Source organism: Ascaphus truei, unplaced genomic scaffold (genome assembly GCF_040206685.1).
Source record: "Ascaphus truei isolate aAscTru1 unplaced genomic scaffold, aAscTru1.hap1 HAP1_SCAFFOLD_1000, whole genome shotgun sequence".
Lineage (NCBI taxonomy): Eukaryota > Metazoa > Chordata > Amphibia > Anura > Ascaphidae > Ascaphus > Ascaphus truei.
This window is the reverse complement of record NW_027453864.1, coordinates 15,001-41,080: the sequence shown is the minus strand read 5'-3', so window position 1 is coordinate 41,080 and position 26,080 is coordinate 15,001. Positions and strand designations below refer to the sequence as shown.

General features: G+C 44.4%; 1 protein-coding gene across 1 annotated transcript in view; it reads right to left on the bottom strand.

Annotated features, from left to right (window-relative positions):
* Positions 1–26,080, bottom strand: part of LOC142474877 (unconventional myosin-IXb-like) — a 115,956-nt gene that overhangs the window by 82,075 nt on the left and 7,801 nt on the right. The window contains exon 3 of the mRNA XM_075581021.1: positions 14,290–15,174. Coding sequence (XP_075437136.1) covers positions 14,290–15,117 — 828 coding nt within the window. The 5' untranslated portion in view covers positions 15,118–15,174. The remainder of the gene's footprint in view (positions 1–14,289; positions 15,175–26,080) is intronic.

Below are 26,080 nucleotides of genomic sequence, written 5' to 3'. Positions count from 1 at the left end.
AGCTCTTTATTCATGTCTGTAGGGGCCATTGTCCCCAGACGTCTGATACGTTTTCTAGGTATCACCACCACGACAATTCATGCTGTCAATCACCTGGAACCTTAATTGGCTGGCATTGTGCCCAGCCAGTGTGAATGATGTGCCACCAGTGCCTCTCAGTCACATCTGCGGATGGCAGCCTTGTGCTGTCAAATCCGATCCTTCACTGACTGAGTGGTCTCTCCCACATATCCCAAACAACAAGGGCATTTAATCAGGTAAATTACATATTTAGATAAAAAGGGATAGAAGTCCTTGATAGCATATTGTTTGCCCGTGTGTGGATGACGAAAGTATTCAGCCTCCTGGATGCTGCTGCACTGGCTACAGCTGTAGCATTTGTAGCACCCCAACTTGAGTCAGTAGGATGGTATGTGTGACCACTGTGTCTCCAATATCCGCTTTAACTAGTTGGTCTCGAATATTTTCCCCCCGTTTATAGGAAACATAGGGGTTTAAGAGCGAATGTCGGGGCAAGAAGGGGATCACTCTGCAACAGGTGCCAATGGCGTAAAATTGTATTTTTAATCGGTCCACTTTGTGTGCTGAAAGTGGACACAAATGGGATTGAAAATTGTATGGCTGTTTGATTAGCTCGTGAGTTACCACGAAGGGGTGACTACCTTAGTGGGACCTCTGCCTTGGATCTTTGATTGCTTAGTAATTCTCTAGTATAACCCCTATCTCTGCATTTCTCCTGCATAATTTCCAAACAGAGTGACATTTGCAGGTGTATTGATTATCCTCCTTGCCCTTACAAATTGACTGAATCGATGTCAGACATGGAATTCGCAGGCCTTCCTTATCAAGATCATTTGCGTACAGCACATTGCTTACAGTTTATACACAGTTAATTATACATTGGACCTTTTAATGTGTTTAGGCTACTGAATGAGTTGTAAGACTGAGTGTGCTTGGACTTTTGAAAGAATGTATATGTGGTTATTAATTTACACTAGTTTTTTGTCTCCCTTTGCCTCTTATGCCCCTTAGAGATATGCTGTTCTTGCTGGCTGCATTCACTCTGCCCGATGGCCTGGCTCGTTGTTTCACTATACCGGTCATCACCGTGACAACAGAGGACGCATGCAGTATAATCTGCTAGATGTACGCATGCGAATACCCCTGTGTGTGCGTTCGGTGACTTATGAGCTGGTGCACATGCGCATGGTCTTCTCTTCCACATTGGGGCGGTCCTTGGACAACGCTTGGCAGACGGCTGCACCAATAGAGACAGCCGTGCCTCACCCCGCCCACCTGTGACGTAATTCCCGGCAGCATACTTCAATCTGGATCAGACGGCAGCTTTAACAGCAGCCCCTCTTCAGCAGCAGGAGGTTGAGACACAGAGAAACTTTTCAGAGGACAGTGATGTTGGATTCGTCCAGATCAAGTGCAGTATCACAGTTTCTCCTCTTGTGGCTTTTGGACATTTTGTTCTCTTAGCTTTTGCTCATTATTTGTGACTCTAGTATTGCTAGCTGATCTCATTGGGATTTTTTCATTGTGTTTGAGGCACAGGGTATAGGGAAATACCTTTGGTCTGTTGGACCTTAGGGAACGGGTCATTACCCCGAAACGTTGCCCCCCTATTTTCCCTTTCTCCTTCCCCCTCCCCTGTGTGGTGGTTCCTTGTCTTTCCCTCCCTCTGTGTTTTTCCCTTGCACCTTGAGAGTTTTGCTCACCGTTCGTTAATTTGCGGCTCGTGTATGACATTGTTCCAGCGTTATGTTCTTCTGCTTTCATGATTAAATATTTCTATTTTGGCATATTCCTATTTTTTGATATCTTAGTATGGTCAGTGAGTGCTGGGTATCCCCCCCCCTTCTTTTTCCCTTTGATATTATTTGGAGGTATAAGGGTCCTCCCTGTTCTCTTGAGCACTCTGGACCTAGTTTTATGCATTTTTTGAGTGCTGTCTATCTCCACATTTTTGTATATAGTTATCATATCCTATATTTGTAATATCTATTATCTCCCAGCCCTTGTCGATTCACTGCTGGATGAAGGCATCCACAAGGATCTTCCAGGTATTGTGGTTGCGAGCCTTTGGGGTCCAAGTTTCACATCCAAACGTGAGCACAGGCAGAATACTACTTCTTGAGGCACAGTGGATGGCTTCCTTGAAATATAGTCTCGTTTCTTCCAAATGTGCTCCGTCACGTCTTCATTAATCTATTGATTTCTGTCAAAAGGTTCCCATCCATTGTTACTTGCCGGTCAAGGTAGACTCTTCAATTTCTTCTAGTTCTATTCAGTTTATTTTCATCTTTGCAGACTTTGACCCAATTGTTGAGAATTACTTTGGTCTTACTGAGATTCATATGGAGGCGCATATTCATGCATTTCTTCAGCGAGTTCTACAATTTGCTGCTGGAAGTCTTCTGGACTTTTGGTAAAAATGTCATCAGCAAATCGTAGGTGACTCAAAATATTCACTGTTGATTTTATTTCCTTTCCATTTAAATGTCTTAAACAATTCAAGTGTTGCAGTGAAAAGCTTTGGTGACATGGTGTCTCCCTTTGGCACTCCAGTGCTGATTCTTAGCTTGCTAGTATATTCATAATATTCTAATGGTTGATGTGGCTCGCTAATAAATGTTCTTTATAATACCAAGGTACACTTCAACATGGTCTTCATGCATCTAGGACCACTGAGGTATAGACAGCATCAAATGTTTTTTCGGAATCTATGAATTTTAAAATGAGGGGTAGATCGTACTCTCTACTTCGGGAAATAACTTCATGTATGACTTGGATGTGATCCATTGTGTTGTATCCACTGCGAGATCCTGCTTTCTCTCTAGGCTAGGCAAAGTCCAGGGTCTGTTGCAACGGATTAGTGAGGATCTTCTTAACAATCTTGTTATTGGAAGTAGATTGATCAGTAGTTCTTGAGTTCTTTGTCTCCATTCTTGTGGATGACGACAACTATGGTATTGCTCCATTGTTCTTGAATCGTCCTGTTCTTCAAGCAGCACGTATAGTCTTGCAATGATTCTTTTTCTACTTCCCCCCCCCCAGTTTCTTTCAAGATTTCAGGTGTAATTCCACCTTTCCCCAGGAGCCTTCCCATTCTTCATGGACTTTATTGCTTTTGTCACTTCTGGAAAGACGCATGGTACCTGATTGGTGATTTATTTTCGCTTGGCTGCTGCTGGATTATGCCGTGTGTTATCTGTGTTCGTGTACAATTCCGTGAAGAAGTCCACTCCATAAGTGCAGTGTCTCTTATGGTTGATCCATCGTCTTGTTTGAGTACAATATTTCCTTCTTCCCCACAATAAGTCGTTGCTTTGTCTGTAAGCTTTTGTTATCCTCAATGATCTTCTTCACAATATCACAGCAACATTTTCTTACGTCTTCAGTTATATGTTTGCAAATGTCTTGCACAGCTCTGCAATATATTGTGTGTTTGTATTGCAGGTTTTTTGCAGCGATTCCCAACATGGGGTTCGTCCAAGAAAATATGTAATGGCGGATCCCAGGCTTGGGATATGTAATGGGTTCTTAAGCCTGTGTGGGGACTGTGCACTCCGTAAGGCCCCAAATTGCAACTTGGAATCTGTGGTATATATGTCAATCACAGCATGAGCTCAGTGTTACTCCCCACAGCAGAAGAACTTTGTGGGGCGTGACTTTGTAAGCTCCCGCAGTAATTGACAGCTATACCACACATGCTGTCTGAACACACGGAGGGGCAGTTTGAGGCCTTATTAAGTGCGTGTTCCCCCCACGAGCTCAGGACACTATACTGCCTAGGATCGGTCACACATTTTTGTTAGCTATAGTCTGTTAAGTAGGCAATAAGATTTATTAGGTGTTTGCAGAACAAATATTTTCTATGGCCGGGATGCCAGTGTAAAAAAGGTTGGGAATCATTGTTTTAGAGAAACTTGCATGGAAACACTAGGCTTTTTTTTATTGTATAAAAAAACATTTTATAAATCTTGGCCGCAATCACTGCAATCTTGGCATTTTCGCTGCTTTCTTTCCTCAGGAACGAGCACTTAACTAACCCTTCATGAAACAATGCAAATTTAGGTCCCTAATTAACCGCGTGTGAAGACGAAAAATATCACAGAATGCACAATATTTCATATTTTTTCGAGAACATTAAATAAAGTGTCACATGGCTGGAGTGCTCGCTTTATTGCAACTTCAATAAATCATGAAAAAAAAAGCAAGAGCTATGTGTGCTATAGAAAACTGTGATGCTTTTTCAGCAGATGGCTCTCAGATGGTGAAGAAACACCAGTTTTCTGGTTATGATGCAGAGAGCCAGGCAGGAGAAATCCTGACTGGGATGAGAGTCAGGGGCATGAGGTCACAGGAAACACTGGCAAACCCCTTCTCTCCCAAAGCCATGTAGACCTAGAGAAGGACTGGCAGGCCTACAGGACACTGCATATACCTCCTCAGTGCGATACAAAGAGGAGAGAGGTAATACAATATTTGGAGTCAGGAAGGAATTTATTTTTCCCCTTATGAGATATCATTGGATGATGTGTCACTGGGGTTTTTTTGTTTGACTTCCTCTGGATCAATATGCTGTAAGTACGGATATAGGATAAAGTATCTGTCATCTAAATTTAGCATAGGTTGAATTTGATGGACGCAGGTCTTTTCTCAACTTCATCTACTATGTAACTATGTAACACAACATGCACAGTGGTATATGCAGAGTAATGCGTTGCCAGTGACTTTGGTAGGCATGGGGTGCAGTCTGCCACTTATAGCTGCTGGCCACCTGATACTCTTTATCCGCAACATAAAAACACACACTGAGTCACACAGTAACATGTATTGATTCCAACACAGACACACTAATTTCTACACATTGAAATGCAGGTGTTATATGTGCATTAACCAAGTCACTGTTACCTGGTTTACTACACCTTTGGCCGGGGCCCAGCTGCCTCTGTCAGCGCGCACGCACTGCATGCAAGCGGCGCGCTGAGAGGCAATTGACCGCTACCTGCGGTCTGTAGGGAGCATGGTTTGAGCGGAGGACCCGTTAGTTCATCCGCACCCCTGTCGGCAGACACAGACAGACAGACACACACACGCCACCTCCCGTAGCTCCTTCCCGCCTCATTGGCACACTCGCGCACCACGTGACGCGTCAATGCTTCAGAACACCACCTTCTGGTAGCACTGGCCGGCTGATGCATCACAGCACGTAGTGAGCCATGGAGGGAGGAGGCAGCAGGGACCAACAGATTGCAGGTAAGGGGCTGGTGGCGCGCGCGGCCGCACACGTTGCCGACCGCAGCGGGTCCTCAGTCTATGGGGTGTTTAGCAAGGTTTTTTGATATGTGAGGGTTTGAGAGACTATTTTACTTCTTGTGATGAATACATTTATATTTTTTTGAATACCAGAGTGCTACTTGTGGGATACTTTTTTTCCTCTTGTTTACACACCAATATATACACTGATCTGTACACTCACAGACCCACCAAACTAGACACCCTCTACAACTCGATATACCGCTTTGTACTACAATGTAACTACTACATATCACTGCACAATGCTCCATTACCTAGATTGGCTATCACTCAAATCCAGGCGCAAAGTACATTTTTCCTGTCTTGCCTTCAAATACTTTCTGAACACGTTCCTCACCCCTACTACCACACGCAGCTCTTCCCACCAGAGATCTGACTGCAGAAGGCTGTTCACTGTCCCAAGGTTCAACAAGGAATCCGCCCGCTCCTCCTGTTACCGTGCACCTCATGTCTGGAACATCCTGCCAGAGACTCAAAGCCGCCAACAATCCAAGTTCTTTCAAGACTTCAGCAATCTCACACTTATCTGGTCTGTAACAGTTACATACGCCCAGAACATATTCTCTCTAACTGTCCGTGAAATGTCTGTACATTGAATGTATAACCTCTGTTCATTTAATGTAAACCACGTATTGTCATCATAACCATGTGCCCAGGACATTTCTTGAAAAGTGAGAGGTACCTCAATGTATTACTTCCTAGCGAAACAATTTTAGAAAAAAACAAAAAAACACCTTTATATGTTGCAGATATTAAATGGGTATGCTTCACCCCTGACAGAGTAAGAACCCCATAAAAACAGAAGCAGCAGCATGCCATGTCTCAAGTCTCTTGTAATTTTGGTCCATTGGAAAGTAACACACAGACACAGAAGACACAGACGACACAGACCTCAACATTTAGTTACTTCAATAAGACAAACCAAAATGTAGGAGGAAATGAATGATTTGGGGATTCACATTCATTTACGCTTAAAGGGGCCCTTGTCAAAGCAGTTGGAGTAAAAACTGGAGCAGCGTATTAACAAGAGGGATTTATAAGGTGCGGTTATATGGGGCAATGTGAGCAGTTACATGGGGCAATAGGAGTTATAGGGAGCGGATATATGGAGCAATAGGAGGAGTTATAGGAAGCGGTTATATGGAGTAATAAGAGGTTATAGGGAGCGATTATTTTCGGCAATAGGAGTTGTTACAGGGAGCCAAAATTCATACAGGGTCCCTGATGTTTATCTGCTTATACATCAACGCCATCATTTGTAACAATTCATGCGAGTGCTGGGATTGACACCACCAAAAGATTAGAAGATAAAGGTTACAAAATCCCTCCAAAGCATATGTTTGCAGGTTTACAGTAACCCATTTAACTGGTCATTGGCCCACACTGGTCGCGGGAGGGACTGACCCTTTCAAGCCATCCTGAGCCCATGAGCGGAGGCAGCTGCAGCAAGTCCTAATGACATAAGGAAACAGACATAATTAGCTGTCTGCTTTTCATGGATACAGGAAGTGGAAATTAAATTGCACGGACTGGTCAGTTACTAGCTCTGGAGAGACTCCAGTTATATTCAACTCTTTGAAGCTTGGGGGGGAGGTGGGGGGTAGAGGGGAAATTTGCCTCATCTGAACTCTTTCGCTGCTAGAGGGGACCTGCCAGGTAGTTGCGATGAGCTGTTGGACTCTCCGGCACCAGGGGGGTTAACACAGAGACATGGCGTGCCTCCCATAGAGGAAGCACTGTTGCTATTTTTTGCTGAATTGGCCTGTGGTTTTGCACACTGTTTGAGACTCTGTAATTGGAATTTTACCCAGGAATGGGACGGGTTTGATGTAATGCATCATGGGTGTGACCGGCCCAGCATGGGGGGAGGGGAGAATCAAAAAAAAGAGAGAGGCGTTTATGCTTATAAAATAGTTTTCCTTTCCTTATGTAACAAATAGCAGTTACTTGCCCCTTTTTTTATTCGAGGCTCAGCTGCGAAAATCACAGAGTACTTGTGTTTTAGGTAAATATATTTCCTCTGGGACCTTTAAAACCCAGACACATTTTATACAGACCGGTTCATAACGGCCTGGGTCACGGACGCAGGAATTCTCCGTTCTCAGGCAGGGGGCTGCAGAGCTGCTATAGTGCTCTTAAATGCTGACATCCCGTAAAACTGGTAGGTATGTTATCTTGCTATGGCAGGGGTGCCCAACTCCAGTCCTCAAGACACCCAAAAAGGTCTAGTTTTAAGGATATCCTAGGTTCAGCAGAGGAGCCACCTGTGCTGAAGCAGGGATCTCCTTAAAACCTGACCTGTTGGTGGCCTTTGAGGACTGAAGTTGGCCACCCCTGTGCTAAGGGCTTTCAGTCACTACCACAAAAGGGAAGTTATGAGTGTGTTTATATACCCAGGGAAAGTTTAAATGTTTTTGTAGAAGTTTTTTTTTTTAACTCTGTCATAAAACTGTTAATCTCAGTTGATTTAGGACAGGGGTGGGTTTATGTTGTTTCAATTGGGGGAAAATCGTACTTAAGTCTGAGCAAAGCATTATGAAAATCAGATTTCAACAGAGGTGTGTTTTGGAGCAAACACGCAATTCCTCATAATTACTATGCCAGTGACCTCTCTGGGAAAAAAACCTATGACATACTGTATGGTAATGTATGGTATAGGGATTTCTATTTTATGTTTTATCCTGTTATTTTAAGAAACTGTCCAGCATTTACTGTAATTGTATTCCTTTTTTTATAATCTAAACACTGTGTTTGTATATATATTAAAACGTCTAATACGTGATTCTTTGGGGTCTGAATGAACACTTGTACGCTCTGAAGAGAGAATTTTAATTTTCGGACACATTTTGCTTCAACAGATTGTGTGTTAAGTGCATACTTTTTTGAAGTGAAACTTTTCATGGCAGTGCCATCCAGAAAAATCTGATTGGGGGAAAAAACCTTAAAATGTTCACGAAAATTCTGAATTATATTGTATTCCGACACACCCACCCACACACCCACCCACCCACACCACACCCCCCTCCCCCCCCTCCCCACCCTCCCCCCTCCCCACCCTCCCCCCCCCTCCCCACCCTCCCCCCCCCCAAGAAGCAGGCCTCTCTGCTGCAGTTGCGGGCGGCCTCCTGTGTAGGCCCCATCCCTGCGCCGAAAGTTTAGAGGCAGGGTTCAGAAGGTGCGTGCGTGATTTGCAGGGAGGGGGTTGATTGATGTAAGGTGCAGGGGAGGGGAAGAGAGGGTGATGTGAGGTGCAGGGAGAGGGGTGGGGAAAGAGGGTGATGTGATGTGCAGGGGGGAAGGGGAGGTGATTGAGGTACAAGGGGGGAGAGGTGATGTGAGGTACGGTGCGGGGAGAGGGTGATGTGAGGAACGGGGGGGGAGGAGAGAGGGTGATGTGAGGTACAGGGGGGGGAGAGGGTGATGTAAGGTACAGGGGGAGATGGGAGGTGTGATGTGCATGGGGGATTGTGTGTGATGTGAAGGGGAAGTATTATGTGTGTGGGTGAGGGGGAGAGATGGGGGTGTGAGAGATAGAGGGGGAGTCTCGCAAAGGCCACCGACACTGGGGGTGGGGACGCAATGGAAACTATTGTCCTGGGCCCCAGAAAAACAAAACAGTCTACAGCCCTGTCTGGTATGACCCCACACACACAAATATAAGGAGTATGTGCCGAACACGCGCCTTCACAAATCAAACTTCACTGTATTTTATCAATCAAATTGTACTTTCATGTTTATGATATTTATAGCATGAAACACTTTTGAGTGTCAAAACAAACAGAAGTTTCATTTATAATGCGTGTGCTTGGCACACACCTGCTAATTCTATAATTTACAGGGACCGGACACCCTGGTAGATATATTAATTTACATAGTTTATTTGCATATTTTTTCAGGTGGTGGGAGCATATAGATATGATTGCAATTGAGTAAGGGGTTAATATTAACTCATTGAAAGTACCTTGAAGGAGAAAGGCGAGTTGGCTAGAGTAGCCGTGTGTATTAACCCTGGTTGTATATCCAAATCACGTGCCCACTTGTGTGCTGTTCGTGACAGATGGTATATGGGGACGGATTTAGGGGAAATATTGTCCATTTGAGGGACCTTTGCAAAGGTGAAAAGTGGGACAGCTTGGAAGCTATGTATTAACTCTTGTCCCGTATGCAGATCACGTGCTCACAGGTGTGCCATACGAGACATTATGATTTCCCAAATTATTTTCACTTATTTAACCCCATGGTTGCCAGAGGCCTGCAACATATTGATCTGGCAGTCAGGGGTTAATGCTGGATTTCTCCATCTGATGTTGTCATGATATCATGAGATATTATGTATTTTAAGCCATCTGGTGCTTCAGGGGTTAAAAAAAAGGTACAACTTGGGTTTGAAAATACAGTGTATTGGGTTTATGACAGGTCCAGGCTCGTCATGGATGGGTGCTGCGCTTCAAACAGAACTTAATTGGGAGGGAGGCCTATCCTGGATGGCCCACTAGAAGTGACATGTGTTGGTTAGAGGGGTGTAAACGTTAAGCAGAGGTGACTCTTACAAGCCTCAAAGCAACCTCACAGTGTGTGAATAATCACTGGTACATTCTAGAGAGAAGTGGCCCACAGGTTATGTCCTCATTAAAGGACTTTATTAAAAATTAGAATATCATGTGATATCTGCGGAACATGCCAAGAATAACGTGTATCCATGGCACCGACTAGCATATAATGATTACAGACACGTCAGGTTTAGCATTGTATATCTAAATCACGTGCCCACTTGTGTGTTGTTCGTGACAGATGATATATGGGGATGGATTTAGGTGAGATATTGTCCATTTGAGGGACCTTTGCGGAGGTGAAAAGTGGGACCACTTGAGAGTGGAGTATTGCAGGTCACGTGCTCACAGGTGTGTTGTACGTGACAAATGCTTATGCTGGAAATAGGTTCTTTGTTGGTTTACCACCACAATGCACCGTGTGAGGAAGAAGCAGGTGGTCCCTTAATCCCCCACGATGCACCATGCAAGAAGCAGGCGGTACCTTAATCCCCCACGATGCACCGTGTGAGGAAGAAGCAGACGGTCCCTTAATCCCCCACGATGCACCGTGAGGAAGAAGCAGGCGGTCCCTTAATCCCCCACAATGCACCGTGAGAGGAAGGAGCAGGCGGTCCCTTAATCCCCCACAATGAACGGTGCGAGGAAGAAGCAGGCAGTTCCTTAATCCCCCACGATTCACCGTGTGAGGAAGAAGCAAACGGTCCCTTAATCCCCCATGATGCACCATACAAGCAGGGAAGACGCACGCAGTCCCTTAATCCCCCACGATGCACCATGCGAGAAAGAAGCAGGTGGTCCCTTAATCCCCCACGATGAATGGTGCGAGGAAGGAGCAGGCGGTCCCTTAATCCCCCACGATGAATGGTGCGAGGAAGGAGCAGGCGGTCCCTTAGTCCTCACGATGCACCGTGTGAGGAAGAAGCAAGCGGTCCCTTAATCCCCCACGATTCACCATGCAAGCAGGGAAGAAGCAGGCAGTCCCTTAATCCACCCACGATGCACCGTGAGAGGAAGGAGCAGGCGGTCCCTTAATCCCCCACAATGCACCGTGTGAGGAAGGAGCAAGCGGTCCCTTAATACCCCACGATGCACCATGCAAGCAGGGAAGAAGCAGGCAGTCCCTTAATCCCCCACGATGCACCGTGAGAGGAAGGAGCAGACGGTCCCTTAATCCCCCACGATGCACCGTGCGAGGAAGCAGCAGCATGCGGTCCCTTAATCCCCCACGATGCAGCGTGTGAGGAAGAAGCAGGCAGTCCCTTAGTCCTCACGATGCACCGTGCGAGCAGGGAAGGAGCAGGCGGTCGCTTAACTCGGCCCGTCTGCTTCCGCACATCACGCTCTAGGCTTCCGCAACCCAGAGGGAGCATCCTCAAACTGGGCCTTGCAAACCGCATTTCAAAATGAAAACATTTAAAAGGCACCAATAAGCAGAGGCATCAGTTCTCATACACAAATCTGCAAAGTGTTTAAATAAAAGGGAATGAAAAAGGCGGATAGAAAAACAAAAACGTTGTAGGAGAAACTCATCCCTCTGCCAAGTTTTCCGTAATGTGACGTCTCTGAAAGTGCCGGGTAAATCCCTCCCTCACCACTGCAACTTGGCAGATGCTGGGGACACAGTGTCTTGCCCTGGGGAAGATGTACAGCATTCTGTATACACCCTTCTTAAATGCGAACACTGCCACGTTCGTTCGTTTCAAGCCCTCTCAACACCATTCTTTCTGCATTGAAGAAACGACTTTTTGTCTAACAAATAAAAAGTAGTGGTCCAGCCTTGTTTTGTTAACCGCCTAGCTCAGGGCCCCTCTGGCAGCGTAGGGCAAGGAGGAGAAAGCTGAATCCCGTTGTTAAAGTGTGTATACTACATGTATAGTACCGCTATAACAGAAATCCTGTGTTCTTGGGCTTGTAATAGAGAAATAGTATTGGTGCTCTGTGCCCTCTTGTAACATCACAAGGGGAGAGGCATCTTTGCATTGGGCTTGTTTTAAAGGTGGGCATTATTACACCAAGAATCGGCACATGGGAATGTGAGTCTGTGTGTATGTATATATGCAGCACGACCCTTTGTTATTGTATATCAGTGTGTGTATGTGTATATATGTGTCAGTGTGTTCATTTGTTAATGTGCATCGGTGTGTGTCAGTTTTTGTGTCAGTGTGTCAATCTACACACCGCTACGCATTTACAAATGAATACGCTGACACATGCACACTGACCGTGTGTGTATATTTGTTAATGTGGGGGCATGTGTGTGTATAATATATGTATATATGCGTGTCAGTGTCCATCACTGTGTGCGCGGGTTAATGTGCATCAGTGTGTGCGCGCTAGTGTGTATAGATGATATAGATTTAATTGCATAGTTAACCCCTTCTCATGACATTAGAAGTATTATAGGATTAACCTCTTTGATGCCAGGCTGGGGGGGGGGGGGGTGGCAGTAACTCAGTCAGAAAGAGTTAATGTTTCTAACAGAGAGAAACGGGAAGGAAAAGCCACAGAGAAGCGATTGGCTCAGGAGAGGTTCCGGCTGCAGAGGGGCGAGGTGCTGAGGTCAGCAAAGCATCATAACCAAGAGAACACTTCTGTACACAGCCCTTCATGTGGATGGCTTGCAATATAGCGGGAGTAAATGCACGCGGGTGTAAATCTGTACACATACATGTATAAATATATACCCATAATAGAAAAGGTGTACACAAAATATATACAAGCATGTTTAGAGTGTCTCAATTTGTGACACGTTACACCGGGTTGAAAAAAAGACTTACGTCCATCAAGTTCAACTGATGCTAAATTTAGACAACAGATACTTAGCCTATACAGTATTTGTACTTGCAGTATTTTGATCCATAGGAAGGCAAACAAAGAAACCCCAGTGACATATCGTCATCCAATGATATCTCCATGGGGGGGAAATAAATTCCTTCCCGACTCCAAATATTCCAATTACTCCCTGGATAAACATCCTTCCCATGTTTACTTATTTGGTATATCCCTGCATACCTTTCCTTTCTAAAAAGATGTCCAACCTTTTTTGAAGGTATCTATTGTATCTGCCATCACAGTCTCCATGGGTTATAAATTCCACATTGTAACTGCTCTTACTGTAAAGAACCCTTTCATTTGTTGCTGGTGAAATCTACTTTCCTCCAACCTTAAGGGATGGCCCCCGAGTCCTTTGTACTGCCCGTGGGATGAATAGTTCTTTTGATATCCCCTCTTAGATGCTCATTGCTAACGTAAACAAATCTAATTAGCTAGCCTCTCATAAATCAGAATGAATCCAATGTATTATGTTCGTCTAGATTACGTGTGTTGTATGCCAATTGTAAGAAATATCGAAATGGCTGCCATATTCAAGAGACCCAGGTAAAATGATCTGATATTGATATTTCCCCACTGTTGAATGCTCCAGTGGAATATCACAACAAAATGTGTGATTAGGATGAAAAAGGAGACTCTCTTGGAGCAGTGACCTAGTGCCGGGGTGCTCAAATCCAGTCCACCCCTCCCCCAAATAGGTCAGGTTTTCAGGATATCCCAGCTTCAGCACAGTTGGCTCAATCGACAGCCTGATTGAGCCACCTGTGCTGAAGCAGGGATATCCTGAAAACCTGACCTGTTGGGCAGCTTGAGGACTGGAGTTGAGCACCCTTGACCTTTAGGGTTAACTAGCATTGAAATGAATCTGCTTGGTATTGTCGCTCACTCACCCCTGTGCTGCGGAGCGCGTTGAAGCAATATAAATAAAATCATAATAAGATTTCATAAAGGAAAATATTTTTAGATCATTGAAAGACAACTTGAGGCCTTAAAAAGGGGCCAATGGCTGATAAAACAAACTTTCCGAAAGAATAGCAGTGTCTTCCTGAAATTAAATCTAACCACGCTAAAAGCAAATATTTTGCTCCTTTGGAAATTAATTACAAATGCATTTCTCAGGGGTCCTTTGCGAGTTTATCAGTAAAGTGTGTGATGTACCCTTGGCCCACGCATCCTCATCAGAGAGCCAATAACAAAGGGTGAGGGAGAGACAGGGCTTTACCCATTTAAACGCTTGTTGCACACAGGGACAGACAAAAAGGAAAGAGCCAGAGGAAAGGAAACCCCTCACAAGTTTCAGCTCACCACGTTTACAAATAAACTTTACGTATGGGTGGCAGATTAGTACAAAAAAAGTAAATCCCCAGATGTGATGTAAATATGTTACTGCTATTAGTAGTTTGGTCCCAGGAGGCACGGACTCCTTAAATGGGCCATTAAAGACCCTTCGCATCTTTAGCCCATCAAATATCTGTTATAGGTCCCTTCAACAAACATGTTACTGGCATTGTACACTTTGATCCTACATAGGACTGTCCCTTTAATTGGACATGGTATACCCAAACCCTCCCTTTACCTCCAGAACTGGCCCGGCGCCCAGTATGGTCCTCTCCACCCCACTGGCGTTGCCCTTCTGGCTCAGCGCAGTCAGGCAGTGTATGAGGAAGTTGGTGCTCTGCGTCTTTCCTGAGCCGCTCTCTCCGGAGATGACAATGCACTGGTTGATGCGCTTCTTCAGCATGGTGTGATAGGACACGTCCGCGATGGCGAAGATGTGGGGCTCCAGCTTCCCCAGCTGGTGGTTGTCGTACATCTTCACGTACTTAGGGTTGTAGATGGGTAGGAACTTGAAGGGATTAATGGCTATCAGGATGCTCCCTGCGTAAGTATAGATTTTCTGCTTCAGGAAGCGGGTTTTTAGGTTGCCCAAGATAGCAGACTCCCTCAACTTTGGCAAGTTACACAGGTCATCATAGTCCTCCTGAGGCCGGGGCAGGAAGCCCCTCTCCACCAGCCTGCGGGCCTCCTTCTCATCGGACACCAGAGGCAGGTGAACATATTTAATGCTCCCGTCCTGGTTCCTCTCCTGCAGAAGGAAGTAGTAGACATCCACCTGCTGGTGCTTCCCCTGGGCTCTCCGGGGCCACAGCAACACCCGTTGAACGGGCGAGTCGTTGAGATCAAGCACCCACTCCTCCCCTCCCGACTCCTTCACCTCTGCCAACACGTAGCACTTGGAGATGTCCAGCCCCAGGACAGACACCGCGTCCCTGATGACATCAGAGGTTGACGACTCTTTAGTGGCTGGAACCGTACAGCAGGAGTTGCTCCCTGGAGAGAGTTGTGGGTAAATGTAGAGATCGTGGAACCCTTTCTCATGGCCGGCGCCATTTTTTAAACTCATCCTGCCCCTGTCCTGGATCCGGCATGCCGTGTTGTATCAGAGAGCTGCATTCAGCATCTGGAAGGCAAAGTGAGGTTTTAAATGCAACACAGATTTGACCGCAACAATACATAGCACGCAACCAACGTTTAAACGGAGGAGCCCAAAAAACAAAACAGATGTCCTGAAGTGGGTTTGCTGGCTCTGCACTGATTGTTTAATGGTGGCAGAAAAGCCGCTATGGCAAACAGAAAAAAAAAAAAAAACACACACACTTTGGGATAATTTACCTGTAGTCACAAGAGACTAGGAAAAAACAAAAAAACACCATTAAATACTCTATTTTTTGGAGAGTGTCATACATATGCCATTCATAGCCTTAGAGAAACAGTCTAGGCAATATCCTACATGTGCGTTTTTAATAAATCAGTCCGATAGTATTAGGTAATAGTTAATTGTATTAACTCAATGCCATTATTTTCCATCTTACAATTTTTATAGAAGATATATATTAACAGTTTACATTAATACATTAACTTTTGTTTGATGGGGAAGGGTACTAAAGTTAAAAGGAGGAGGGCGGGGGGGGGGCACACAACATACAGATTAAGTAGGAATTGGATATCATCTTAATTATAAATAAGACAATTGCTTCGAACATTTGTCTCAATTAGAAGTCTATAACCCCATACTAAGGTCTGTCCTGTGTAAGGACTTATCCCGTCATCTCCACCATTGTTGTGGGGGAATAACGGGTAGTGTGGGGCCCTACAAGAGTACCGACCTGGGGTTTACTATGTGGCTTCCCGGTTGTGTCTTATTGCCATGTTTGATGAGTTTTTAAGCAGCGTTACTACATTCCTCCTCTCTCTCATTTTTTTAGTTGTGTATGTAAAGCGTGCGACAATGTCTAATTCTACAGTCATACCTTAGCTGGCAATTGTTTGGTGCTCCGGTTATAAATCTGTAAAAATCCTGATTTTGTGACTAACATAATGGCTGCCTTTCAGTTTCAATCAATCCTTCAGTCAGGGTACTCAGCAGCTACAATGTGTTCTTATATTACTATGGTATCATTATCTATTGTTACAGTTTGCAGCTCAAACTGCTGGGAATATTGGCAACAAATTATCACAAATAGGAAAGTGTTGCAAAGATCTTGCTAGGTGTGCTAAAACCTGCAATAGAAATAAAAGGATGCTTTAAAAAAATAAAAAAACAACTCATTAAAAATGACATTAAGAGTTTAATAATATTTTTTTTTTAAATGCACTAATAAGTATTATCTAATAATACAGAACTGATTGAAAAAAAAAATAAAAAAAACCTATATAAGATGTCACTTGTTTTGCTGCTCGAATATACTGATCATCCTTTGATTTCTATAGCAGGTTTATAGCACACATCCCCAGCTGTGCAAGATGTTTGTGATACTTTGTTGCCAATATTCCCAGATGTTTGAGCTGCAAACTGTAACAATAGGTAATGATACCTTGTAATATAAAAGAATACATTGGAGCTGCCTGAATTAGGCCTCGGCCCTGGTTATTGCTGGCGGACAGAGGCGCGCTGAGGCTGAGGGAAAGGCCTTAGAAAGCGCGCCGTCCGTGGGCGTGTCGGCGGGCGGACCAGTGACGTCACGGAGCTGGTTCGCCCTCATTGGGCGAACTGCTCACGTGACCGGCCTTGCGCTCCGGCAAGCGGGAAAATGAAAAATTTTCCTAAGACCTACGCTTCCGCGCGCTTGCGGAAGCGTAGACGAGCCCCTACTAAAGCCGCTCTCATTGCGGCTGTAGGGGCTAAGTGCCGAGCGGAAGCGCGCCTCCGCCCGCAAGCACTATCCATGGACGCGGCCTTACAATGACTGAAAGATTGATATGATTGATATAAACTGAAAGGCGGCCATTTAGTGAAAAAAGTAAAAAGTGAAAAAATCTGCGCTACCAATTATATATATTTTAGTGAATAATATTAACCTTCAACCATAACAGTTAAAATAACTAATAAGTGATGACTCGGTGTATCAAATAAAATAATAATGACAGTGATATATCAGTGAATACTAAATACACAACCATAAAGTGAACCATAAAGTGAATCGTGATATTAGAATAAGGAGAAAACCTTAACAATAATAGAGTCTGCTGCTGTGCTGCTTCAGATGGCGCAACATCCTATGTGACTATTAAAGAAGAAAAAAAGAACAGACCGCACACAACTCAGTGTAATCAATTAAAATACATTGAAATAAAGTGAAGGTGGTGATAAATGCACGTACAAAGGGGTGATGTTATCAGGCAATACATGAATTTCGTCACGTTACCAACTGGAGCAGTGTTCTCACACGGTGTGAACACTGTCCCAGTTTATAACGTGCCGAGATTCATGTATCGCCTGATAAATGCACGTACAAAAAAGGGGCTGTTAACACCACCTTCACTTTATTTCAATATATTTTAATTGATTACACTGAGTTGTGCGCGGTCTGTTCTTTTTTCCCTTACTGCCCATTTAGTGAACCCTGGGAAGCAGGATCTTTGCTGATCGATCCCGGGAGAACGAATCGTTCGGCAGCTTAGGTAATTCATTTTCAATAAAAGGTAATCAAATGCTAAATATATTAAAAAAATATTTTTTTTTTTTGTTATGTGCCGCTCGAACTGCCTTTTTAAGCTGTTAGAAGTAATATTTTCCACACTAACTATTGAAGCCACACTAGCAGACACTGGGTTTAAGAAAAAGGTAACAGAAATGTATTAATCTATACAGATTACAGAAATGCTTGTGAAACATCCACACCGATATTAATCATCATTGAATGAAAATGTAAGTCTTAAATACATTTACAACAACATTACAATACTCCTATAACTTCAGATCATGAAGGTCTTTCCTTTTAGGACTTTATGGAATTCTCAGCAAATGTTTTCTGGTCCGATCCATTTCTATACAGACGGTCACCGACCACTACAAAGATAGCACATGGAATTATACTGCACAGAAAATTTTAGTCCCACTCTTTGGGAATGGAGACTCTCTTTTCCAACACTGGAAAGCGGCTTCCCACCATATTGAATTTGGGGCCAGGCAGAGCAAAAAAACAGAACCACAAAATCCCAAAGAACCCCTCCACTGCTCAATTCCCTCCAGGCCTTGGGTCTATGAATCAAAGACTGCTCGTAGAAAGCACATTCTTTGTAACGGTCAGGAAATGATTTCGGTTGTACGTCCACACTGCACTCATGCCAGCCGGACTGAGTCACAGCAAGAGGTCTGCCTAGGGCAGGGGTTGGCAACTCCAGTCTTAATCATACTGAACCACTGATTGAGCCACCAGTGCTGAAGCAGGGGTATCCTGAAAACCTGAAATGTTGGTGGCCCTTGAGGACTGGAGTTGCCCACTCCTGGCCTAGGGCAATTTAACATCTGAAAAAAAAAATTAAAAAGGCCGCCTCGGACACAGACAGAATAAAAGATAACATGCTCCTTTGCACAGTCATCTCCTCCTGCTGCTGAATTTTGTGGACACTATTTATGTCATGCTTCTGTGAGCGGAATTCATTATGTTAAACTCTAGCTGCCTGGTATAGATATAAATGACCTCCTAGTTTGGAAGAGTCTCAGATTATGAAGAAAAGAAGATGGGCAGTTCACTTCCTGAACATTCCTTGTGGATTCTTGCTCCAATAAAAAGGTAACACACGAGTTGTTCATTGATGTAATCGTGTGTGCAAGTGTGAAGAGACAAGTGAGATTTGGAAAGCTCTGCCCACACAAAGAGGTGTATAAAGCTCGGTCCATGTGAAGAAGAGCCCCGTGGGGTTGGGAAAGCTCTGTAGCTTCTTTACATGGACAGAGCTTTCCCAACCTCACTGGGTTCTTCTTCACATGGACAGAGCTTTCCCAACCTCACTGGGTTCTTCTTCACATGGACAGAGCTTTCCCAACCTCACTGGTTTCCCAACCTTATGGGCGTCTTCACATATACAGAACCCCATGAGGTTGGGAAAGCTCTGTGCACTACAATATTTATCTATAAAAGAACTCACTGGTCTATTAAAATTGATCACAATCTGTTACATTTAAAGGTAGAAAGTGAATTACTTGAGAGTCACTGCCCCCTACATCGCTTTTCTGGAGAAAGTTAATCAAAATCCCTCCACATATAATGAGTGTACCTTCCGGTCTGATAAACGCTCTCTCCCTCCTCTAGGAGAGTTTCGGCTACTCATTCAGGAAGGAAATGAACACTGCAAAGAAGCTTTTCTTGGACATGAGGAAGTTAAATTGGGAACTTAGGTCACTGACCTACACCAATACTGCAAGGGGTCAGTGGCTGATTGCTTAGAGCAGTCCTTTGAAACTGCCCCCCTCTCCAAAGAAATCATATTGGTATCCGACACACAAAAGCAAGATGACCGCGGTTGCTTGGGACCCACAATATCATAACAGAATAAGGCTGCGCTTATAGTGCCGGCGACGACAGCGATGCCGCGTGAAAACAATTGCATTGCCGCCGTCGCATGCGCTTATAGCAAGCTCGATGTGACGGCTTGGTCGCGATCACTGGAAGTCATTTCAATTTGATATTTCCAGCGACCGCAGCCTGACGTGACCGTCGCCGGCACTATAAGTGTAGCCTTAGGCAGGGGTATGCAAATTTCTTGAGCTGCGCGCCCGTCCGGGAGCCGCAACGTTTGCGCCCCCCCCGTCCCAATGACTGGGTGTTGAATGATGTCGCGGGTCATGTGACGTCACCCCGCGGCGTCATTTGACTAGAGTTGCCCTGGCGACGTGTGACATCACATTACCCAACTGCGTCATTTGACGCCGCACCGCCGAAGACCCGCAGAGAGCAGGTAAGTGAGTTACAGAGGCCCCATTTAAATTAAATGCCGTGGGGAAGAGCGCGGGGCCTCTGTAACCGCACGCGCCCCCCTACAAATGTTCCCGCCCCCCAGTTTGCGCACTGCTGGCCTAAGGGTTCCATATAGTAGAATACTTTCATAGGGTAACTTTAGCGAGTAAATGGCCTTCAACCTACTATAATTCTTGCTCCCTCATCCTTTATCATTGCCACTTTCTGTATCTCCCAGTGTCCATGTATTGTATTGTATGTCTTTATTTATATAGCGCCATTAATGTACATAGCGCTTCACAGTAGTAATACACGTGGTAATCAAATAAATAACAGATAATATAAATAACAGGTCATGGGAATAAGTGCTACAGGCATAAAAGTAACATTAAGGAAGAGGAGTCCCTGCTCCTAGGAGCTTACAGTCTAATTGGTAGGTAGGGAGAACGTACAGACAGTAGGAGGGAATTCTGGTAAGTGCGTCTGCAGGGGGCCAAGCTTTATGTATCGTGTGTCCAGTCATATCCACAGTGCTATTCATATGCTTCTTTAAGCAAGTGTGTCTTAAGGTGGGTCTTAAAGGTGGATAGAGAGGGTGCTAGTCGGGTATTGAGGGGAAGGGCATTCCAGAGGTGTGGGGCAGTCAGTGAAAAAGGTTTAAGGCGGGAGAGGGCTTTAGATACAAAAGGGGGTAGAAAGAAGACATCCTTGAGAAGAACGCAAGAGTCTGGATGGTGCATAACGAGAAATTAGGGCTGAGATGTAAGGAGGGGCAGAAGAGTGTAAAGCTTTAAAAGTGAGGAGGAGAATGGAGTGTGAGATGCGGGATTTGATCGGAAGCCAGGAGAGGGATTTCATGAGGGGAGATGCTGAGACAGATCTAGGAAAGAGTAGAGTGATTCTGGCAGCAGCGTTTAGGATAGATTGTAGGGGAGACAGGTGAGAGGCAGGAAGGCCGGACAGCAGGAGGTTACAGTAATCAAGACGGGAGAGAATGAGGGCCTGAGTCAGAGTTTTAGCAATCGAGCAACAGAGGAAAGGGCGTATTTTTTTTATATTGCGGAGGAAAAAGCGACAGGTTTTAGAAATGTTTTGAATGTGAGGGGCGAATGTGAGAGGAGTCGAGTGTGACCCCTAGGCAGCGTGCTTGGGCTACTGGGTGAATGATCGTAGTTCCAACAGTAATGTGGAAGGAGGTAGTAGGGCCAGGTTTGGGAGGAAGTGAGGAGCTCTGTTTTTGCCATGTTGAGTTTAAGTCGGCGAAGGGCCATCCAGGATGATATAGCAGAGACATTCAGAAACTTTGGTTTGTACAGCAGGTGTAAGGTCGGGTGTTGAAAAGTACATTTGTGTGTCGTCAGCATAGAGGTGATATTTAAACCCAAAAGATGTTATTAGGTCACCTAGAGAGAGTGTGTACAGAGAAAATAGAAGAGGTCCCAGTATAGAGCCCTGGGGTATCCCCACAGAGAGATCGATAGATGTGGAGGTGTTATCAGAAGAGACACTGAAAGTACGATGGGAGAGGTAGGATGAGATCCAGGATAGAGCTTTGTTCCGAATACCAAGAGTATGGAGAATGTGAAGGATAAGAGGGTGGTCCACGCTATTAAATGCTGCAGAGAGGTCGAGTAATATGAGCAGAGTGTAACAACCTCTGTCTTTGGCAGCATGGAGGTCAGTTATTTTAGTGAGGGCTGTTTCCGTGGAGTGAGCAGTGTGGAAGTCAGATTGTAGAGGGTCTAGGAGAGAATATGTCATCCTGTCACTGAACCGTCCTCCTAAATCTCCTGGCAGCTTAGGCAGCGCTTATAGTGCTGGCGATGGGACCGATGACGTCACCCACGAAAGTTATAATTAGGTTTTGAAAGGGGGCGGGCAGAGGTCTCTGATTGCTTTAGATACAGTCACATGTGGCGACTGTCTCTAAAAAAAAAAAAAAAAATCTAATAGACCTGCCTTCAAATTTTTTTGCCGCGCCATCGCGCTTACTATAAGCACTTGCGACGGAGTCAATGTATTTGATTTGGAGCAACGTCACGTCGCTGTCGCCGTCGCAAGGCACTATAAGCGTATATATATAGATTTATGCTTACAACCATCTTTACCGGACCTCTTCTGCGAAACACCTGTGTATAAACTGTAGCATAATAATAATAGCATGTTCTTGTATAGCGCTGCTAGTTTTACGCAGCGCTTTACAGAGACATTTTGCAGGCACAGGTCCCTGCCCTGTGGAGCTTACAATCTATGTTTTTGGTGCCTGAGGCACAGTGAGATAAAGTGACTTGCCCAAGGTCACAAGGAGCAGACACCGGGAATTGAACCAGACTCCCCTGCTTCAAACTCAGTGCCAGTCAGTGTCTTTACTCACTGAGCCACTCCTTCTCCATACGCAGAGAGATTGGTAAACACTTTGTTCCTTTGTCGATTTCTGTAAACTAATTACATTGTCATCATTAGCCAAGAAAATGGAGGGGGAGAAGAGTGACAAATAAGATTATGAAGACAATCCCCAAAGCAAATGGAAATGTAATGTAATTTTCTCACAATTAAGTTCATTCTTTACGTTAAGTGTGATTGAAACTTGAAAGAGGGTTAAATTCCCACCAAGTATGGATTTGTTAATCTCCTCCTTCCTCCCCCCCATTGAATACCTCTTCTGGAGAATGTTTATTCTCCTCGAGAGCAAGAGTGCAGTTTTGTACTAGGCACAGTATTAATATGTGAGATTACAAAGTGTCCAGGAGACACAGAACAGGTACAGCAGCTTCGGTGCCCTTAGGGCAATTACAGGAGGGGCTGGGTGAAGGTAAAATGGGAGGAGGAAGCAATATACTATATACAGTACATAGTTTACGGAGCCTCAACACCCATGGGGAGTTTACATGTCCGCTTTTCAATTTTGCGAGGCCTGGGGCAGCTGTGTGTTGCACTAATCTGGTTAAAGTGTGTTACTGTATCCGATTTAATAAACATCTACAAAGTTATGTGACCTGTATTTAAATCAATATTACAATATATGTATGCTGGGGAAAAAAAAGGGGGGAGGGGGGGGGAGAGCGCCTTTCAAAAATAAATCCCTTTGAAACCAACCTTAATATCTTTCAACAAATGGTTTGGAATTCATGTAAAATTGTCCAAATACTTAAGGTCAAAAATGCTATATTGAGGAGACCTGCTTCATTTCTCTAAATATTACAGTATATAGAGCCGCACAATTGTTTCCTGGCACACTTAGCGGAGAAGCAAATGTTGGGTAGATATAGAGTCCGCAGATTCGGCACCAATAAAACTGTTTAATGGTAACCCAAGACTCCTTCTGGGCTGGTCTCCTCAATTCTTCGCTCTCACAAACATCACGTTCAATTAAGATACAGTAGGTTGCAAAATCTAAATATGGTCGGATGACATCGCTCGCCAATGGTTCCTTTATTTTCTTACCCGGCCTTACCGCCCCGGCCAAAATATTCATTCATTTTAGGTCATGGATTACGGCTACAATTACAAGAGCTCATATGTTTGCTAGCGGTTGTGTTAAAGTGGCAGTCCCTCCAAGGACCAAAGCGAACCAATTACATTACCCGATTTCCACTGTAAGGGGTCCCCTCTGGGTGATGGATGCCATTTTTATCCAAATATGACCCCTGATGTATTTTTATATTATTTTTTAAAGTGAGACTTGGGAGGGTGTGATTTCCTGTGGCTGCTCTCCTGTGAGTGTGAAAAGTGTGTGGTACAGCCAGAGCGCCCCCCTCCTCACATCCCTATAGGTTCTCCAATGAGGACAGGGTGAAGAAAACACTTCCCCATTTAGAGGCTCAAAAAAAAAATCTGTTTTTTTAATCAATTTCCGGAAAACAAAAAGGAGCGGTCAGATATTTGCTCTTAGCCGTGTTAGATTTGTTTAGGGAAGACAAACACTTTAAAGTATATTTTCTGGCCGACTATGTGGGATTGCACCTTTAAAGCAACAATACTACATCCCCCCCTTCTTTTCTTATTTGTATATGTGAAGCATGGGGCCATGTATTATTGGTGTTATTACCTAAGCTGGCAATCATTTGGTGCTCCTGTTATAAATCCTCATTGTGCGACTAATATAATGGCCGCTTCAGTCAGTGTAAGGCTGTTGCCATAGGGCGCGCAGCGCGAACAAAATGCAGTACCTCTATCAGGCTGGCTATAGTGTGCGCGAGGAAGCGCGGCATAATTTGAGACACAAATAATTTGGGGGGTTTTGAGTGATGGCCGCGTCACGGCCACGTCACATGAGCGGTTCAGCCAATGAGGGTGAACCAGCCTGGTGACATCACAGCCACACGTGACTCCATGCGTTCGGTCGCGCGCACGCACGCCTACACTATATCCAAGGCCTAACTCAGAAGCTACAATGTATCCTTATACTGTATTACTAAGGTAGCATTATCTATTGTTGCAGTTTGCAGCTCAAACTGCTGGGAAATTTGGCAACAAATTATCCCAAACAGGAAAGTGTTGCAAACATCTTGCACTGCTTGGGAGGTGGGCAAAAACCTGCTATAGAAATTAAAGGCTATTTTAAAACTCATTAAAAATGGTATTGTTGGGAATCAGGGGATCCCCGAAATGCATTAATATCAACGCGGTGGACCACCTGCTTCCGAGGTATTTCCCAGTAAAGGTAGCGCCGGGACTTCCTGGTCTTTAAACCCCCGTTTCACACAAGTCAGTAAAAAGTCGCAACCGATGACACTGCCGCTCCCTATTGGCCCAAGTGATGAGGCAAATTTAAACCTTTTTTTGAGAAAGCGAAACTTAGGTCAAAGGGTAGGCGTCACTCTGACGCCACGATCATGCAACTAACTTTACTCCGCAGTGACCACAAGAGAGCCTCTGATTAAACCACCTGTGCTGAAGCAGTGATATCCTTAAAACCTGACCTGTTGGTGGCCCATGAGGACTGAAGTTGAGTACTCCTGCAATAGACAATATTCCACGCCCCCCCACCTTCCTCCCAGGAGGTTGACACACAAATCATGCACAGAATGGTTGGCAGTTGGATACATCTCCTCCCATGTAATATTATTCAAATCCAGAGCAGGTGACCGGTTATCTGAAGATCTCTGCTTGTAAATCTCGCACAGTGGAATATATGGGGTTTGGCAGAGACACCTTGATTGTTAGTCACCGTACCTGCATGATTAATATTTGATGAAAGGTTTTGAATCTGGAATGCTTAATTATTTCTGCCAGTGATTTTTTTCCCCTCTGTAACATGACATTTGCAATCCATAATTCCTTTGTAATTGTCCATTTTAATTATGAAACCCCCCTCCTAAATTATTCCTTCTCTACTGCACGCTCCATAAAAAAGTTTTACAATTTTGAAATACATGGGGAAAAAAAAAAAAAAGTTTTAACTTTACAAAGAAAGTGGAACTAGAAATATAAAATAATGATTGTCATGATATCGTGAGAGATTATGTATTTTAATCCATCTGGTGCTTCAGGGGTTAATGAAGGTACAATTTGTGTTTACAAATACCAAATATTGGGTTTATGACAGGTCAAGACCTTTCCTGGGTCTAGGATCTTCAAAGAGAACTTAATTGGAGGGAGGGGGGGCTGTCATGGATAAACGCTAACCAGATACTATTCTGTCAACCTCAAAGAAGCCTCAATGTTCGTGAATAATAATTACTGGTGCATTCCAGAGAGCTGACACACAGGGTATGCTTTCATTTAAGGACTTTATTAAAAATGAGAATATCATGTGACGTCATTTGCTGTACATGCTAAGAATTACGTGTGTATCCGTGGCAAAGAATGGCATATAATGATTACAGTTATGGGAGGTCTAGCAGATACTAAGGGACAGTTATCCATTTGTCGCTCAAATTTAGGATTAAGACGGTTGTGATTAGTCTCGTTGCGTCCGTCATGGGCGCCCGAATTTATTAATGTGAAACGTGTGTAAGTATTACAGAAGGGAAGTTAGTAGCGCGGTTATATACTGAGGCACAAGTAAAACGCAGTTCGGAAGGAGTTTTTTTTCTCTGTTGTATAACCGCCAAACTCACAGTTAATTTATGACAGGGTGGGCTTTGGGCTTGTGTGTTTCAATTGGGGGTTGGGGGGTTGAGG